The 18361-nt window shown below is 44.6% G+C and overlaps 1 protein-coding gene across 1 annotated transcript in view; it reads left to right on the top strand.

The window, feature by feature from the left end:
- LOC140714004 (rab effector MyRIP-like) overlaps nt 1-18361 on the top strand; it is a 706896-nt gene that overhangs the window by 590432 nt on the left and 98103 nt on the right. The window contains exons 9-10 of the mRNA XM_073024678.1: nt 5955-6105; nt 15804-16456. Coding sequence (XP_072880779.1) covers nt 5955-6105; nt 15804-16456 — 804 coding nt within the window. The remainder of the gene's footprint in view (nt 1-5954; nt 6106-15803; nt 16457-18361) is intronic.

The raw sequence follows: 18361 nt of genomic DNA, 5'->3' as shown, positions 1-18361 counted from the left end.
TATTAAAAAAGATATCAAAAGTTTCTTCAGATACATAAAGTGTAAAAGAGGGGCGAGAGTGGATATTGGACTGTTGGAAAATGATGCTGGAGAGGTAGTAATGGGGAAAAGGAAATGGCAGACAAACCGAATAAGTATTTTGCATCAGTCGTCACTGGAAGACACCAGCAGTATGGTGGAGGTTCCAGGTGTCAGGGGTCATGAAGTGTGTGAAGTCACCATTACTAGGGAGAAGCTCCTTGGGAAGCTGAAGTGTCTGAAGTTAGATAAGTTGCCTGGATCAGATGGTGTACATTCCGCCATTTTGAAAGGGTGGCTGAAGAGATTGTGGAGGCACTAGTTATGATCTTTCTAGAATCACTAGATTCTGGAAAGGTTCCGGAAAACTGGAAAGTTGCAAACGTCACTCCACTCTTCAAGAAGGGGGAGAGGCAGACAAAAGGAAATTACAGGCCAGTTAGTCTGACCTCAGTGGGTGGGAAGATGTTGAAGTTGGTTATTAAGGATGAGGTCTTAGGGTACTTGGAAGCACATGATAAAATAGGCCGTAGTCAGCATGGTTCCCTCAAGGGAAAATATTGCCTAACAAATCTTTTGGAACTCTTTGAATAAATAACAAGCAGGACACAAAAAGGAGAATCAGTTGATGTTGTGTAGTTGGATTTTCAGAAGGTCTTTGACAAGGTGCCACATGAGGTTGGTTAACATGCTACGAGTCCATGGTTTTATAGGATAGGTTCTAGCATAGATAAAGCAGTGGCTGATTGGCAGGAAGCAAAGAGCGATAATTAAGGCAGCCTTTCCTGGTTGGCTGTCGGTGACTAGTAGTCTGTGTTGGGACCACTTCTTTTAACATTATGTGTCAATGATTGGGTGATGGAATTGATGACTTTGTTGCAAAGTTTGCAGGTGATATGAAGATAGATGGAGGGGCAGGTACATTCAAGGAAGTAGAGAGATAACAGAAGGAGACAACCAGATTATGAGAATGGGCAAAGTGGCAGATGGAATACATTGTCAAGAAGTGTATGATCATGCACTTTGCCAGAAGAAATGAAAGGGTTGGCTATTTTCTAAGTGGAGAGAAAATTTTAAAAATTGAGGTGCAAAGAGTCTTGGGAGTTCTTATGCAGGATTCCCTAAAGGTTAATTTGCAGGTTGAATCTGTGGTGAGGAAGGCAAATGTGAAGTTAGCATTCATTTCAAGAGGACTAGAATATAAAAGCAAGGATATAATATTGAGACTTTATAAAGCACTGGTGAGCCCTCACTTGGAATATTGAGAGCAGTTTTAGGCTCCTTGTCTTTGAAAGGATGTGCTGAAACTGGAGAGGGTTCAAAGGAGGTTCACAAAAATGATTCCAGGATTGAATGATTTCTCATACAAAGAGCGTCTGATAGCTCTGGGCCTGTATTCACTAGAATTCAGAATGATGAGGGGTAACCTCATTGAAACCTATTAAATGGTGAAAGGCCTTGACAGAGTGGATGTGGAGAAAATGTTTCCTATGGTGGAGAGTCTTAGATCAAAGGACACAGCCTCAGAATAGAAGGATGTCTTTTTAAAATGGAGATGAAGAAGAATTTCTTTAGCCAGAGAGTGGTGAATCTGTGGAATTTGTTGCCACAGGCAGCTGTGGAGGCCAAGTCATTGTGCATATTTAAGGCAGACATTGATAGATTCTTAATTGGTCAGAGCATGTAGAGGTATGGAGACTGGTGCTGAGAGGAAACATGGACCAGCCAAGATAAAATGGCAGAGTCATATGGCCTAATTCTGCTCCTATTTCTAATGGTCACATTCTTGGATGCCAGGATCTGGGACGCCTTGGATCGAGTCTGCAGCATTTTTAAGCAGGAGGGTGAGCAGCCAGTGGTTATGGTCTATGTAGGTACTAATGACATAGGTAAAAAGAGTGACTAAGTTTTGCAAAATAAATTCAGGGAGTTAGATGCTAAGTTAAAGGACAGGACCTCCAGGGTCATGGTCTCAGGATTGTTACCCATGCCATGTGCTAGTGAGGCTAGATATGGGAAGATTATACACTTTAACAGATAGCTAAGGAGTTGGTACAGCACCAGGTTTTTGGATCATTGAGCTCTCTTCCAGGAAAGGTGGGACCTGTACAGGAAAGATGGTTTGCACCTGAACCGGAGGGGGACTGATATCTTCGCAGGAAGGTTTGCTGATGCTGTATGGTGGGGAGCAGGGTTAAACTAGAGTTGCAGAGGGTTGGGAAACAGAGTTCCTGAATGGGCAATGCGGAAGTTCTGGAGACAGATGGTCTTAAGACCTCAGACGAAGTCGGGAATCAAAAAGTGATCATGGTGGGACTAATGTGTTGAGCTGCATATATTTCAATGCAAGAAGTATTGCGAGAAACATGAGGTTGTTATGGTAGGTGATTTTAACTTTTCACACATTGACTGGACTCCCAGACTGTAAAAGAACTAGATGGAATAGAATTTGTCAAATGTGTTCAGGAATGTTTCCTTGTAACACACAAAAGTACAGTCAGTCTTTCAGACCGAAATACTTCGGCAGGATAGAAACATCAACTGTACCTTTTTCCATAAATGCTGCCTGGCCTCTCGGTTCCTTCAGCATTTTGTGTGTGTGTTGCTCAGATTTCCAGCATCTGCAGATTCTCTCTTGTTTGAGGAATGTTTCCTTAATCAGTACATATATATCCCAATGAGAAAGTGCAATATTTGATCTCCTATTAGGGAGTGAGACAGGGCAGATAACAGAAGTTTGTGTAGTGGAACACTTTGCATCTGATGATCATAATACCATTAGTTCCAAAGAAAACATGGAAACTGATAGGTCTGATCCTTGGGTTGGGATTCTAAATTGGAGAAAGGCCAATCTTAATGGTATCAGAAATGATCTGGCATGTGTAGATTGGGACGAGCTGTTTTCTAGCAAAGTGTACTTGGTAAGTGGGAGGCCTTCAAATGTGAAATTCTGAGAACAAAAGCTTGTCAGGATAACAGGTGAAGAAAACAGGTTTAGGGAACCTTGTTTTTTGAGAGAGATATTGACGCCCTGGTGAAGGGAAAGGAGTTGCAGAGCAGCTGTAGGCAGGTTGGTACAAATGAGGTGCTTATGGAGTATAAGAAATGCGAGAAAGAGATCAGGAGGGATAAAAGAAGGGGTGACAAGGCCCTAGCAGACATGGTGAAGGTGAATCATAAGGGAATCAACAGATAGAGCAAAAGGATTGAAAGGGACAAAATTTGTCTTGTGGAAGTTTAGAATGATAATCTATATGTGAAGCCAGAAGAGATGGGGGAGATGGTAAATGGATTGTTTGCATCTGTATTTGCTCAGGAAATAGATGCAGAGTCTATCAGAGTGAGGCAAAGCAGAAGCAAGATCATGGACATGATAGAGATTATAGATGAAGAGGTGTTTGCTGTCTTGAGGCAAATAATGATGGATATATCCCTAGGACCTGACAAGGCATTCCCTTGGACTTTCCTCTGCAGGAGAAAAGTGCAGAAATTGCAGAGGCCCTAACAAAGATACTTAAATCATCCATAGTGACAGGTGAGGTACCAGAGGATTGGAGGATAGCTAATGTTGTTCTGCTGTTTAAGAAAGGCTCTAAAAATAAACCAGGAAATTATAGGTCTGACATCAGTAGTGGGAAAATTATTGGAAGGTATTCAAAGAGCCCGGATATATAAGTATTTGAATGGACATGGACTGATTAAGGATGATCAACAAGGCTTTGTGTGTGGTAGGTTATGACTAACCAATTTTATAGAGTTTTTCAAGGAAGTTACCAGGAAAGGTGATGAAGGAAAGACAGTGGATGTTGTCAACATGGACTTCAGCAAGGCATTTGACAAGGTCCCAGATGGGAGATTGGTCAAGAAGGTTCAGTTGCTCGGCATTCAAGATGAGGTAGTAAATTGGAGTAGACCTTGACTTTGTAGGGGAAGCCAGGGAATGATAGTAGATGGTTACCTCTTTGACTAGAGGCCTGTGACTAGTGGAGTGTCACAGGGATTTGTGCTGGGTCCATTATTGTTTTTCATCTATATCAGCGATCTTGATAATAATGTGGTTAATTGGATCGGCCAATTTGCAATGACACCAAGATTGGAGGTGTAGTGGACAGCGAGGAAGACTATCGGAGCCTTGGAAAAATCTAGGTCTGGAGCAGCTGGAAAAATGTGCTGAAAAATGGCAGATGGAATTTGATGCAGACAACTGCAAGGTGTTACACTTCGGCAGGAGCAACCAGGATAGGTCTTGCATTGTGAGGGGTAGGGCACTGAGTAGTGCGGTAGAACAAAGGGATCCGAGAAGACGGGTTCATAATTCATTGAAAATGGTAGCACAGGTAGATAGGGTACAAGATACAAGATAGTAAAGAAAACTTTTGGCACATTGACCTTCAAAAATCAAAGTATTGAGCACAGCAGTTGGAATGTTATGTTGGAATTGTACAAGACGTTGGTATTGTGTGCTGTTATGGTCACCTACCTACAGGAAAGATGTAAATAAGGTTGAAAGCATGCAGAGAAAATTTATGAGGATGTTGCTGGGACTGGAGCACCGAAGTTATAATGAAGGATTGAATAGGTTAGGAATTTATTCCTTGAAACCTAGAAGACTGAGAGGAGATTTGATAAAGATATTCAAAATTATGAGGGATATAGATAGGGTAGATGCAAGCGGTCTTTTTCCACTGTTATGGGTTAAAGGGGAAATGCTTAAGTGGAACATAAAGGGAAACTTCTTCATTCAGAGGGTCATGAGGGTGTGGAATGAGCTGCCAGCACAAGTGATGCATGCAAGCTCGATTTCAACATGTAAGAAAAGTTTGGATAGGTATACGGATGGCAGGGGAATGGTTGACTATGGTCCAGGTGTAGGTCGATGGGACTTGGCAGATCAAGTGGTTTCAGCATGGACTGCATGGGCTGAAGATTCTGTTTCTGTACTGTATGTCTCTATGACTTTGACTCTATGATAACAGTGAGCCACCTTTTTGAACCACTGCACTGCTTGTGATGGAGTTGCCCCTCACCCCCCAGAGCTGATGGGAGTTCCAGAATTTGGGCTCAGTAAAAAAACCTGTCCTTATACATCTTAAAGGTCCAACGTGTCAGTTCATGTCACAACCATAACATGAAAATCAAAAAGACAATGCAGATGCCAGTAATCTAAAATCACATTTGAGTCCATTGTCACCTGCACAAGTACTTGCAGGTCCAGGTGCAATGAGTACTCGCAGCACACCCACCTACATGTAGCATCACATCGACAGCATTCACAAGAAAGCATAAATTGTGCACAATTTCTACAAGAAAGAGTACAATTAGAACAAAGAATCACGTAGTCTATTTTAATGCAGAGTGATTAAAGTGGAGAAAGTCTTGCAGAAATGTAGTGATTTGGATTGTGCATGTTGCTTCAGGAATGGAGTGCTTGAACTGATGGTGTGGGACTTCTGGCTTCTACGACACTTGCTTGATGGTAGCTGTGAGAAAACAGCATGGCTTAGATGGTAGGGATCATTGATGACAAGTGTAGCCTTCCTGAGGCAGTATTTCATGTAGAAACTACTCATGGTGGGAAGGGATGTGCCATGGACATTTTTGGCACGGACTAGAAGGGTCAAGATGGCCTGTTTCCATGCTGTAAATGTTATATGATCTATTGGGCTGAATCGACTACTCTTACATAAAAACAGAAAACACTAGAAGCAGTCAGTAATTGAAGCTACATCCTAGATGGGAAAAGCAGACTCAGTGTTTGAGAGCCATCATTAGAATTGGGAAAGTGGCAACTTGAAGTTGCAGAGAAGATGGTGATCCCTCTGGCTGGGGTGATGAGTCCCATGTTCTCAATTGACTAAATCAATCATAGGGTTAAGAAAGAACAATTGAAGAGTATATTTTCACACTATAAACTGCTGTATGTTTTTCCTTTCCAGAGGTCTCACTCCGACTCCTTACTGACTAATGCAGATACTCCACCCAAGGAGAGAGCTGAAGCTGCAGAGGCCATGTGGAGCCAGGGATACTCTCGAAGGATGGATATCTCACTGCCAACATGGAAAAGCATGGAACTACTGGATAACGCAGGTACCTGGCCAATGGCAGACTGTTGCAAGTTGCCAGTTCCAAAATGTTGATTGCGGAATGTCATCTCCATCGGATGGGGCTTCAGTAGTCGCAGAGAAAGATAAACGAAACCCCCTGGTTTCCTTGGCTGTGTAAGTCTAGGAAGTCACTCTCCGGTCCTGCCTAACTCGTGAGATTGAGCCGGCTCGTCCCATCCCAAACCCCGGTTTGTGTGGATGCTGTGTAATTTGCTACCCTGTTACAAATTACGGCCTCGAAATAACAGACAGTATACTGCATATGATTAAAGGAATTATATTTATAAATTTTAACTAAAGGATTAGTAAAGAATAACAAAAAGAAAAGGGCCCATTCTAATTAAACAGTCCAATGTGCACAAGTTGGGGCTCATCTTAAACTTCTCTGTCACTCACGCGCTGGATCCACGGTCAGCGTGAAAGCACACGCCACCTTCCAAACGTCACTCGCGATGCATCTCGAATAAACGGGTCTCCCACCGGGTCGTATCCCACGACCGGTTCTCCCCAGCATCCCTTTCTTCATCTCCCCCCCCCAAACAAAACCCTCAAGCCCAACCTTATGCCACTCAGCAGAGAAACCTGCCCTCAGTACCGCCATCCCTCATCTTCAACAATAACCCAGACAGGCTGACAGCAGAGCAGACTGATCCTACAGAACTGCTGAATGAAATGCCGACAGCATAGCAGTAAAAAATTGAACCGGGGCATTACCTATATAACAGTTTCAATGTTAACAGTACCAGACACGGAACAAAAACAAAGGCATACAGGAACCTTCTAGAACAGTGGTTCCCAACCTTTTCTATGCCCCACACCCCTAGGAAATGTTTGATTAATGTTCGCACCCCCTACAAAAGAAATATCACATTTAAAGATGAAGAAGTCTAATTTCTAATTTTTGAACCACAAATTGAACCGTGTACAATACTGCCGGTGAACAAATTGAACCTAAAAAAATAAGCTTTTAACTCAGTGCATAAAATGCAAATATAAATTGAGCAATTAGATTCTAATTTATTCAGAAAAAATTGTAAACAGTAAAATCAATCCCAATTGTGAACATAAAATTCAATGACTTCTTTGCTCCTGCTTCTCATTCATGATTTTGTCAAAACGTGGAACTTTCTTGCTGACTCCGAGCCGCAGGTCTGCCTGTGGATTCAGGCGATTCCTAGATTTTATTCTTGATTAACAAAAGAGAACTGAATCCGGATTCACACAAGTATGTTGTTGCAAATGGAATGAGGACACAGAATGCTTTTCCACCAAGTCTTCGGAACATATCCAGTGCTGCACACCAAAACTCCTCCAAAGTCTTGCTTTCAAATTGCATTTCAACAGCTCAATTTTTCCGCAAATCAGTAAGATCTTCCTTCAGCTCTTCATCATCTGACATTTTCTCCAAATTGTAGGAATATGGATTCATGATCCATTCTTCTGAAATCTTCAGGTCTCCAGCCACAATTTCTTCATGCACAGTAGGAGTTATGGATCCAGTGTCTCTTCTACTGAAGGAAAATTTGAGAGACTGCCTCTTTCCATCCTTCGACACCAAAGACATAACTTTTCTTTGAAGGCATTCAACTTTTCACAAGCCTTCAATATGTTTATCCTTTTTCCTTGAAGAGAAACACTCAGGTCATTCATACAAGTGAAAATGTCAGCTAAGTAAGCCAGCATTTGGGCGAATTCCTGTGATTCCATTGCCCCAACCAGATCACATTCAACCTCCTCCAGAAAAACTTTGATTTCTTCCCGCAGTTCAAAGAAACGGGTTAAAGCTTGTCCTCGTGACAACCAACAGACTTCTGTGTGGAAAAGCAAAACTGAATGCTCACTTCCCAGATCCTCACAAAATGATTTGAAGATACGATGGTTCAAAGCACACCTCCGATCCAGTTGATGATCTACACACAAGTATCAAGGACTTTCTTCAAATTTGGCGGCAATATTTTTGATGCCAAAGCATGCCGATGAAGAAAACAATGGGTAACTTGCAAGTCTGGAATCTCCTTTTTCATCAATGCAGAAAAGCTAGATTTATTTCCAAGCATTGCAGGTGCCCCATCAGTGCACACAGAACCAATGATTTAGATATCTAAATCATGTTTGGCAAAGAAGTCTTTCACCAGCTGCATCACATCCTTTGCAGTTGTGTTTGTTTTCAGATCCTTACAAAACAGGAAATCTTCCTTCACAGCACCATCATTGACATACCTCACTAATGTGATGAGTTGACTACAACTGGAGACATCAGTTGACTCATCCAACTGAATAGAGATTTTAAGAGGACTAGCACTGATATCTGAGATGACTTGGTCCAAAATATCTTCACTCAAATCACTGATTCAGTTGTGAATGACATTATTTGATAGGGGCACCTGTTCAAATTTTTTTCTTGTTTCTTTGCCCAGGATAATTGTTGTCATTTCCAGTGCACATGGCTTGATGAGATCTTCCACAATTGTATGGGGCTTCTTGGATTTGGCCATTTTATATGCCACTCGGTATGAAGCAAGAAGTAGTGGTTTTTCAACAGAAATGAAACCTAATTTTGGAAGAGTTCCTTGTGAATCAAAACGAGCTCTTTTGATTTTCAATGACCCAACATCATGTCCTTCAACATCAGCTCCGCCATGCTAGTTCTTGAAGTGCTCTTGAAGCTCGGATGGCTTCAGATTTGAGTTGGAAAACACAACGCTACAAAGAATGCACTGGGGTTTTTGCAAACCATCATTTCCTGTTGTGCAAGTGAAACCGAAGCACACATAGTCATCATTCTATTTCCTTCCTTTTGACATGATGAAGGGTTAAGGGTAAAGAGAAAAATATGGGCTAATATGAGAAAAACTATCTAAGTCAGGGATGACCACTTTACTCAACCAGACACGCCTATAGCAAAGAATCACGAGAAATATGCTTTCGAATATTATACTACGATATCATCTGTGGTTACGCCAAGATCTGTGGTTAGCCCTCAGTGCTAACCATGATACCTCCTCAACTAACACAATTCAAAATTATCAACGATTCAAGAAAAAATCCTTTTAAGAGAAAAAAACTTTTGAAATTCAAAAACTTCTTTAATGCATTGAGACAAATACGGATGAATAACTTCAGCTGCTTTTTATCAAAATGCAGCTTTTTAAAATTTTATAATTGAATAATTTACCTACTGTCTGCGGGTTTGGTTTTAACGCGAAGTCGTTACTCGATGGTTGATTCGGGATGTATAAAGATTTTGGCATTATGAGATGATTTTTAACTCTGAGATGTAACCTTCTAGCTAACATTGATGAGACATCTACACCTCAGACTTCAACTACAACACAAAGTCTTGCCATCTTCAGAAGTTTTCTGATGACTCTGCCATAGTTGGATGCATCAGCAAGGGAGATGAGGCTGAGTACAGGGCTACGGTGGGAAACTTTGTCACATGGTGTGAGCAGAATCATCTGCAGCTTAATGTGAAAAAGACTAAGGAGCTGGTGGTGGACCTGAGGAGGGCTAAGGCACCGGTGACCCCTGTTTCCATCCAAGGGGTCGGTGTGGACATGGTGAGGGATTACAAATACCTGGGGATACGAATGGACAATAAACTGGACTGGTCAAAGAACACTGAGGCTGTCTACAAGAAGGGTCAGAGCCGTCTCTACTTCCTGAGGAGACTGAGGTCCTTTAACATCTGCCGGATGATGCTGAGGATGTTCTACGAGTCTGTGCTGGCCAGTGCTATCATGTTTGCTGTTGTGTGCTGGGGCAGCAGGCTGAGGGTAGCAGACACCAACAGAATCAACAAACTCATTCGTAAGGCCAGTGATGTTGTGGGGGTGGAACTAGACTCTCTGACAGTGGTGTCTGAAAAGAGGATACTGTCCAAGTTGCATGCCATCTTGGACAATGTCTCCCAACCACTCCATAATGTACTGGTTAGGCACAGGAGTACATTCAGCCAGAGACTCATTCCACCGAGATGTAACACTGAGCGTCATAGGAAGTCATTCCTGCCTGTGGCCATCAAACTTTACAACTCCTCCCTCGGAGTGTCAGACACCCTGAGCCAATAGCCTATTGTCCTGGACTTATTTCCACTTGGCATGATTAACTTATTATTATTTCATTATTTATATTGCTTTAATTTGCTATATTTCTTCACTATTCTTGGTGCGGCTGTAATGAAACCCAATTTTCCTCGGGATCAGTAAAGTATGTCTGTCAGTCTGTCTGACTCCTCAACTCTTGAGGTGTAACTCCCAGGTAACACTGATGAGAATCCTCAACGCTGACTTGGGCAGCAGGAGACCGGAGTGAGTTTACGTCTCTCTCGACTCGGGAAGCGGGAGACCGGAGTGAGTTTACATCTCTCTCGACTCGGGAAGCGGGAGACTGGAGTGAGTTTACATCTCTCTCGACTCGGGAAGCGGGAGACTGGAGTGAGTTTACATCTCTCTCGACTCGGGAAGCGGGAGACTGGAGTGAGTTTACATCTCTCTCGACTCGGGAAGCGGGAGACTGGAGTGAGTTTACATCTCTCTCGACTCGGGCAGCGGGAGACTGGAGTGAGTTTACATCTCTCTCGACTCGGGCAGCAGGAGACTGGAGTGAGTTTACATCTCTCTTGACTCGGGCAGTGGGAGACTGGAGTGAGTTTACGTCTCTCTCGACTCGGGCACCGGGAGACTGGAGTGAGTTTACATCTCTCTCGACTCGGGCAGCGGGAGACTGGAGTGAGTTTACGTCTCTCTCGACTCGGGAAGCGGGAGACTGGAGTGAGTTTACGTCTCTCTCGACTCGGGAAGCGGGAGACTGGAGTGAGTTTACATCTCTCTCGACTCGGGCAGCGGGAGACTGGAGTGAGTTTACGTCTCTCTCAACTCGGGCAGCGGGAGACTGGAGTGAGTTTACGTCTCTCTCAACTCGGGCAGCGGGAGACTGGAGTGAGTGTACGTCTCTTGACTCGGGAAGCGGGAGACTGGAGTGAGTTTACATCTCTCTCGACTCGGGCAGCAGGAGACTGGAGTGAGTTTACGTCTCTCTCAACTCGGGCAGCGGGAGACTGGAGTGAGTTTACATCTCTCTCGACTCGGGCAGCGGGAGACTGGTGTGTGTTTACGTCTCTTGACTCGGGAAGCGGGAGACTGGAGTGAGTTTACATCTCTCTCGACGGGCAGCGGGAGACTGGAGTGAGTTTACATCTCTCTCGACTTGGGCAGCGGGAGACTGGAGTGAGTTTACGTCTCTTGACTCAGGAAGCGGGAGACTGGAGTGAGTTTACATCTCTCTCGACTTGGGCAGCGGGAGACTGGAGTGAGTTTACGTCTCTTGACTCGGGAAGCGGGAGACTGGAGTGAGTTTACATCTCTCTCGACTTGGGCAGCGGGAGACTGGAGTGTGTTTGAGACAAACGTTACTTCCACTTCTCAAGGCACACTGGCAGCTGGCTGAGTGATGACTCGTGACTCGTCACTCAAGCACACAAGCCACTCTTCGTTGCACCCCCTGAAATTCCATCTCACACCCCCCGGGGGTGCGGGCACCCCAGGTTGGGAACCCCTGTTCTAGAAAATATTATTAGTAATCCCACCTGATACCTTGTGACAAGATTAAATGGAGAAGTTCTGCTGGTCCAACAATGGGGTGACATTTCCTGAGATGTCTCTCAAATAGCCTAAGGAAAATGCTGGTGTAAATTCTGTGTAAGTAGCATCATACAGTGCCTCTGTATGTTCATTTAGTGCTTCCACCAAAGATATGACTGGGAAAGTCAAAATTACATAAACGTCCAAAGTCATGGAACTTCTACAGCTTTAATTTTCAACAGCTTGGGTTGCTTTCTCCTGGGTAAGGGAAGCTGGCATGGAAGTCAGTGTTAGAATCAAAGGTGGACTTTCATCAAGAGGTGAATTATTAATGCCTGATCAGACTTTTAAAATTCAATGTGTGGACCAGTAATCTGGGCAGAATTTACAATCACCTGGAATGATCAGACGAAGACACTTCTTACACTTATATTGGTATTTTTTGATGAAGTAGCTTAGAACATTAATAGGAGAATCATGCTTGAGGTGATATATGTGAACTTCCAATAAGTAGTTGATGTCACATTGTGTATTTGTCATGAAAATTGAAAACTGAAGAAACACAGGGAGTGTAGTATCTTTCACAGGAACCTGGCTAAGTACCAGGAAGCAGAGGGCAGTAGTAGGAATGTGATTTTAGACCAGAGAAAAGAGTACTGTGGATTTCCCAAAAGCCATCGTTCTTCTTGGCCTATGTTAATGAAAGATTACACATACAAAGCATGATTCCAAAATTCATTGATAGCATAAACATTGTGAACTTTTAGAAGGGTAGAAATTGACTTCAAGGAGATTATAGACAGACTGGTGAAATATGCAAATAGATGGCATTTGAAGTTTAATGCTGAGAAGTGTGAAGTGATGCAAAGGGTGAGAAAGGGCAACTGAAACTGGAGGGCCTAATGCTAAAGAGGAGTATAGAGAGGTCAGGAATGTTCGGAAACATATGTTTAAAACCACACAACGTTTAAGGGTGTAAAAAGCAGTAATGAAATTTGATACCAGGTCAGTCACAGTATTACATCCAGTTGTGAGTGCTGCACTTAAGGAAAGATGTCAAAAAGATTACAGAGGCTTTAGTTCTGTTGAAGGAATGGAGAATTTGGGACTGTTCTGCTTGGAACAGAGGAAATTGTGAGGGCTTATGTTAGATTTATGGTCATGGAGAGCGTAGACAAAGAGGAACTGTTCCCATTGTTTTGGAGAAAGGCTGAGCATGTTGGGACTAATTCACTGGAGCATAAGGAACTGAAGGGTGACCAAGTAGAACCACAAGCAGCATAAATAGGAAGAATGCACTCAGTCTTTTTCACAAAGTAAAGAAATCCGGAGAGTCGAGAGCTCTAGTACATAGGCTTTAGGTAAGAGTAACTTTTTCCACACAAAGGGTAGTTGGTATATGAAATAAGCTGCCAGTGGGAAGTGACAAGGCAGGTATATTAATAATATTCAGAAGGTGCTTGGACTGGAACATGATTGTGAAAGGTTTAGAGGGTTATGGCCAAATGGAATTATCTTAGGTGAGAACCTTGGTCATGTGCCTGTTTCTGTGCTGTACAACTCCATGACTCTACAAGGTCAAGAGTTAGTGGCTATAGAATGAAGGTGGCTGCCAAGGAAACCATAGGTAACAGCAAGTGTTTGGAGTACACTACTGGGTGTGGGTGAATGGGGAGTAATGGATGAAGGTTTACTTTTAGCATTGGAATACGTATCTGACAGGCAGAATTTGGGGAGGACATCGGGGAGTGGCACAGCACGAACACTGGTACATCAGTGGGCCAAGTGATCCCCCTTTATGCTTTAGCCATTCTCTGATTTATCCAAAGCCATGGGAAGAACATGTTTCACCCAACAGAGAGGTTAATAACTAAGGGTATTAATGTAAGGTAGTTGACGGGAAGAGGTATGGTGGAAATAGCTTTGCCCCAGAAAGTGAAAAGATAGCTTCCCACATTGACAAATGGAGGAAAGGTTAATGATGAGCCGTGGACTGGTTTGAGGTAGAGTGGTAAGTGGTGTGGATTGCTGATGCTGAGTGAGAGAGGTTTAGTGTATGAGCTGAGAAGATAAGACTGAGAGTCAGGGAGGAAATAACATTATCCTTTCAGTCTCAAAATGCCCAGTCCGAATCCAAAACCACCGAATCAACGATCCAGCCTTTCTGAAAAACTTGCTTCGGCCTTAAATTAGGGCATAGATGAATTAGGCTGAAAGACCCATGATTCTGTGACTAACTTCCATCTTTGGAAATTTGAAGCTGATTTGAACATTTCAAACAAATGTTTTTTTAAATCTAGCTCCTTGCTTTTTGAGCTGGGCTGTGTGGCAGCCAAAAGTAGGCTGGAGAGCGAACTGGGAGTGGAAGCTACATCATCCCAGCTCTAGCTGCAGGGATGCAATGTTACGAAAGAGGCTGAGCCTGCGGAGTGGTAACTGGTTATTACTGTCACATTTCCTGAGGCACTGTGAAAGACTTTGTTTTACAAATCATTCGAAGCTGTGGTCGCCCCACTGAAGGAAGTCTTTGAAGAGGATGCAGGACAGGCTCACCAGGGTGCTGTGACAAGCAACGGCTCAGCACACTTACTATGTTTTCTCTGGGGCATCAGAGATTGAAAGGAGCCCTGAAAGAAGTTAATAAAATTTTGAGAGATATAGAGCTTTCTGCAGGATAGAAATGAAAAAAATTGGTGAATATTAATTTAAAACAAAAGGGGGAAAGATTAAAGCAGATATGCAGAACAAGTTTTTTCCACAGAGAGTGCGGTGCCTGGAACAGGCTGTGACGGATGCTGGTGGAAGCAGATATGTTAGTGTTGTTTCACATAAGGATATGGATCACGATTAAAAGTGTTCATAAATCTGATTCAATTCTGACCAAGAGTAATTCTGCAAACACTCCACAGTAAACACTAATACCCAGAGAAGAATCATAGTTCGGTTTGACATCATGGCTGGCAGAATCACATTGGATGAACGAGTCTGTACGTGTGCTGTCCTGTTCGATGTATAGTGGAGGAAAGAGTCTGTACGTGTGCTGTCCTGTTCCATGTATAGTGGAGGAAGGAGTCTGTACGTGTGCTGTCCTGTTCCATGTATAGTGGAGGAAGGAGTCTGTACGTGTGCTGTCCTGTTCCATGTATAGTGGAGGAAGGAGTCTGTACGTGTGCTGTCCTGTTCCATGTATAGTGGAGGAAGGAGTCTGTACGTGTGCTGTCCTGTTCCATGTATAGTGGAGGAAAGAGTCTGTACGTGTGCTGTCCTGTTCGATGTACAGTGGAGGAAAGAGTCTGTACGTGTGCTGTCCTGTTCGATGTATAGTGGAGGAAAGAGTCTGTACGTGTGCTGTCCTGTTCGATGTATAGTGGAGGAAAGAGTCTGTACGTGTGCTGTCCTGTTCGATGTATAGTGGAGGAAGGAGTCTGTACGTGTGCTGTCCTGTTCCATGTATAGTGGAGGAAGGAGTCTGTACGTGTGCTGTCCTGTTCGATGTATAGTGGAGGAAAGAGTCTGTACGTGTGCTGTCCTGTTCCATGTATAGTGGAGGAAAGAGTCTGTACGTGTGCTGTCCTGTTCGATGTACAGTGGAGGAAAGAGTCTGTACGTGTGCTGTCCTGTTCGATGTATAGACGAAAGAGTCTGTACGTGTGCTGTCCTGTTCCATGTATAGTGGAGGAAAGAGTCTGTACATGTGCTGTCCTGTTCCATGTATAGTGGAGGAAAGAGTCTGTACGTGTGCTGTCCTGTTCGATGTATAGTGGAGGAAAGAGTCTGTACGTGTGCTGTCCTGTTCGATGTATAGTGGAGGAAAGAGTCTGTACGTGTGCTGTCCTGTTCGATGTATAGTGGAGGAAAGAGTCTGTACATGTGCTGTCCTGTTCGATGTATAGTGGAGGAAAGAGTCTGTACGTGTGCTGTCCTGTTCGATGTATAGTGGAGGAAAGAGTCTGTACGTGTGCTGTCCTGTTTGACATTCTATATGTGTATTGAGGGATATCAAACAATGAAAGATGGGATCTAGTAGATGCCCCAGAACTGAATGGCCTCTGCTCCTGTGCATTTCGGTATGTACTGATGTTCTTGCTTTGTGCTGCAGGCTCTTCGGCCGTGCTCCACAGTCCTGACGGCAACTGGATGGTGATGCAGTGTCGGACCCCCGGACCCCCTCAGCTGCTGACTAAGCCAAAGAGCCGAGTGTTTGTAGCCCTGGAGCAGGAGGCAGATGTGGTGTCTGCATACGATCAGATGGGAACAGATGGAGATAATGATGATGACACTGGCTGGAGCTCGGCCCTCACTGAGTTCAGGCCACACTCTGGGAAGTTATCTGATGAGACCTACTTCATGGATTCCCAGCAGGACAATGAGTTGATGTGCACCGAAGTGAAGTCCGTCACATGGCCGTTATCCGGCCGTTACACTGAGACCATGCGCTCAGGCTCCGAACCGTCCCCCATACGGATATGTGTGAGGGGCCCCGATGGCCAAGTGGCGGTTGATGAAAGAGAACTGCAGATGGGGGAGCACACCGCACCCAGCCCCCACTATTTGGGGCAGCTGGACTTAAACTGCAACAGACAGACTCGGGACTTAGGGACCCTTGACAGCAGCGATGATGAAGATCTTCCTGATACGTCTGGGAGGAAGTACCGACGTCGAAAAAGAAGCAAAAGCTCATCCCGTGAGAAACTGTTTGAAACGGAAGGGCTATTCAGAAGCCAGCAGTCAACACCCAAAGACACATGCCAGGTAATGTCAGAACTGCTTAGCCATCAAATCTGTGTTCCTAAACCTAGTACTCAGTTCCTCTTTCCATTTCCTCTGGTTCAATATGAAATCGGAGCCTCCTGCAGCGGCTGGAGCTGTGTGCTGCAGAAGGGGTCACTCTGCTGAGGTGAGAAGAGTGCAGAGCATCTGCTAGAATGTCAGTTACCTGCAACGTTCCCTGTTCCTCTCGCCACAAACACTGCCCAACTCACTGAGCACATCCAATCTTCTCTTCTCTTACTTCAATATTTCCATTCTTAGATTTTCAAAGCGGAGAAAACATTTGTTAGAGGCATTTAAAATCACAAAAAATACCCCACAAAGAGGAATTGTTGTACAGATGGAAGGTCTATTTACCCAGAGGGTAGCAACAGTGCTTTTCTCCCTTCCAATGCTGGATTACTGAGTATGTGCAAGGTTTGAGTTCCAGAAGGGAAGGTTTATGCACAGATGAAGTTTCACAGGTGAGGGTCAGACGAGGAGGTTTATGGACACAGATGGGGTTTGCAAGGTGAGGGTCAGATGAGGAGGTTTATGGACACAGATGGGGTTTGAAAGGTGAGGGTCAGGTGAGGAGGTTTATGGACACAGATGGGGTTTGAGAGGTGAGGGTCAGATGAGGAGGTTTATGGACACTGATGGGGTTTGAGAGGCGAGGGTCAGTTGAGGAGGTTTATGGACACAGATGGGGTTTGAGAGGTGAGGATCAGGTGAGGAGGTTTATGGACACAGATGGGGTTTGAGAGGTGAGGGCAGGTGAGGAGGTTTATGGACACACATGGGGTTTGAGAGGTGAGGGTCAGATGAGGAGGTTTATAGATGCAGTTGGGGTTTGAGAGGTGAGGGTCAGGTGAGGAGGTTTATGGACACAGATGGGGATTGAGAGGTGAGGGTCAGTTGAGGAGGTTTATGGACACAGATGGGGTTTGAGAGGTGAGGGTCAGGTGAGGAGGTTTATGGACACAGATGGGGTTTGAGAGGTGAGGGTCAGGTGAGGAGGTTGATGGACAGATGGGGTTTGAGAGGTGAGGGTCAGGTGAGGAGGTTTATGGACACAGATGGGGTTTGAGAGGTGAGGGTATGGTGAGGAGGTTTATGGACACAGATGGGGTTTGAGTGGTGAGGGTCAGATGAGGAGGTTTATGGACACAGATGGGGTTTGAGAGGTGAGGGTCAGGTGAGGAGGTTTATGGACACAGATGGGGTTTGAGAGGTGAGGGTATGGTGAGGAGGTTTATGGACACAGATGGGGTTTGAGTGGTGAGGGTCAGATGAGGAGGTTTATGGACACAGATGGGGTTTGAGAGGTGAGGGTCAGGTGAGGAGGTTTATGGACACAGATGGGGTTTGAGAGGTGAGGGTCAGATGAGGAGGTTTATGGACACTGATGGGGTTTGAGAGGTGAGGGTCAGATGAGGAGGTTTATGGACACTGATGGGGTTTGAAAGGTGAGGGTCAGGTGAGGAGGTTTATGGACACATATGGGGTTTGAGAGGTGAGGGTCAGGTGAGGAGGTTTATGGACACAGATGGGGTTTGAGAGGTGAGGGTCAGATGAGGAGGTTTATGGACACTGATGGGGTTTGAGAGGTGAGGGTCAGGTGAGGAGGTTTATGGACACAGATGGGGTTTGAGAGGTGAGGGTCAGATGAGGAGGTTTATGGACACAGATGGGGTTTGAGAGGCGAGGGTCAGGTGAGGAGGTTTATGGACACAGATGGGGTTTGAGAGGCGAGGGTCAGGTGAGGAGGTTATGGACACACATGGGGTTTGAGAGGTGAGGGTCAGATGAGGTGGTTTATGGACACAGATGGGGTTTGAGAGGTGAGGGTCAGGTGAGGAGGTTTATGGACACAGATGGGGTTTGAGAGGTGAGGGTCAGGTGAGG

The sequence above is a fragment of the Hemitrygon akajei genome, chromosome 20 (genome assembly GCF_048418815.1).
Source record: "Hemitrygon akajei chromosome 20, sHemAka1.3, whole genome shotgun sequence".
Taxonomy (NCBI): domain Eukaryota; kingdom Metazoa; phylum Chordata; class Chondrichthyes; order Myliobatiformes; family Dasyatidae; genus Hemitrygon; species Hemitrygon akajei.
Note: the sequence above shows the minus strand (reverse complement) of the source record. Positions and strands in the feature narration are given on the sequence as shown.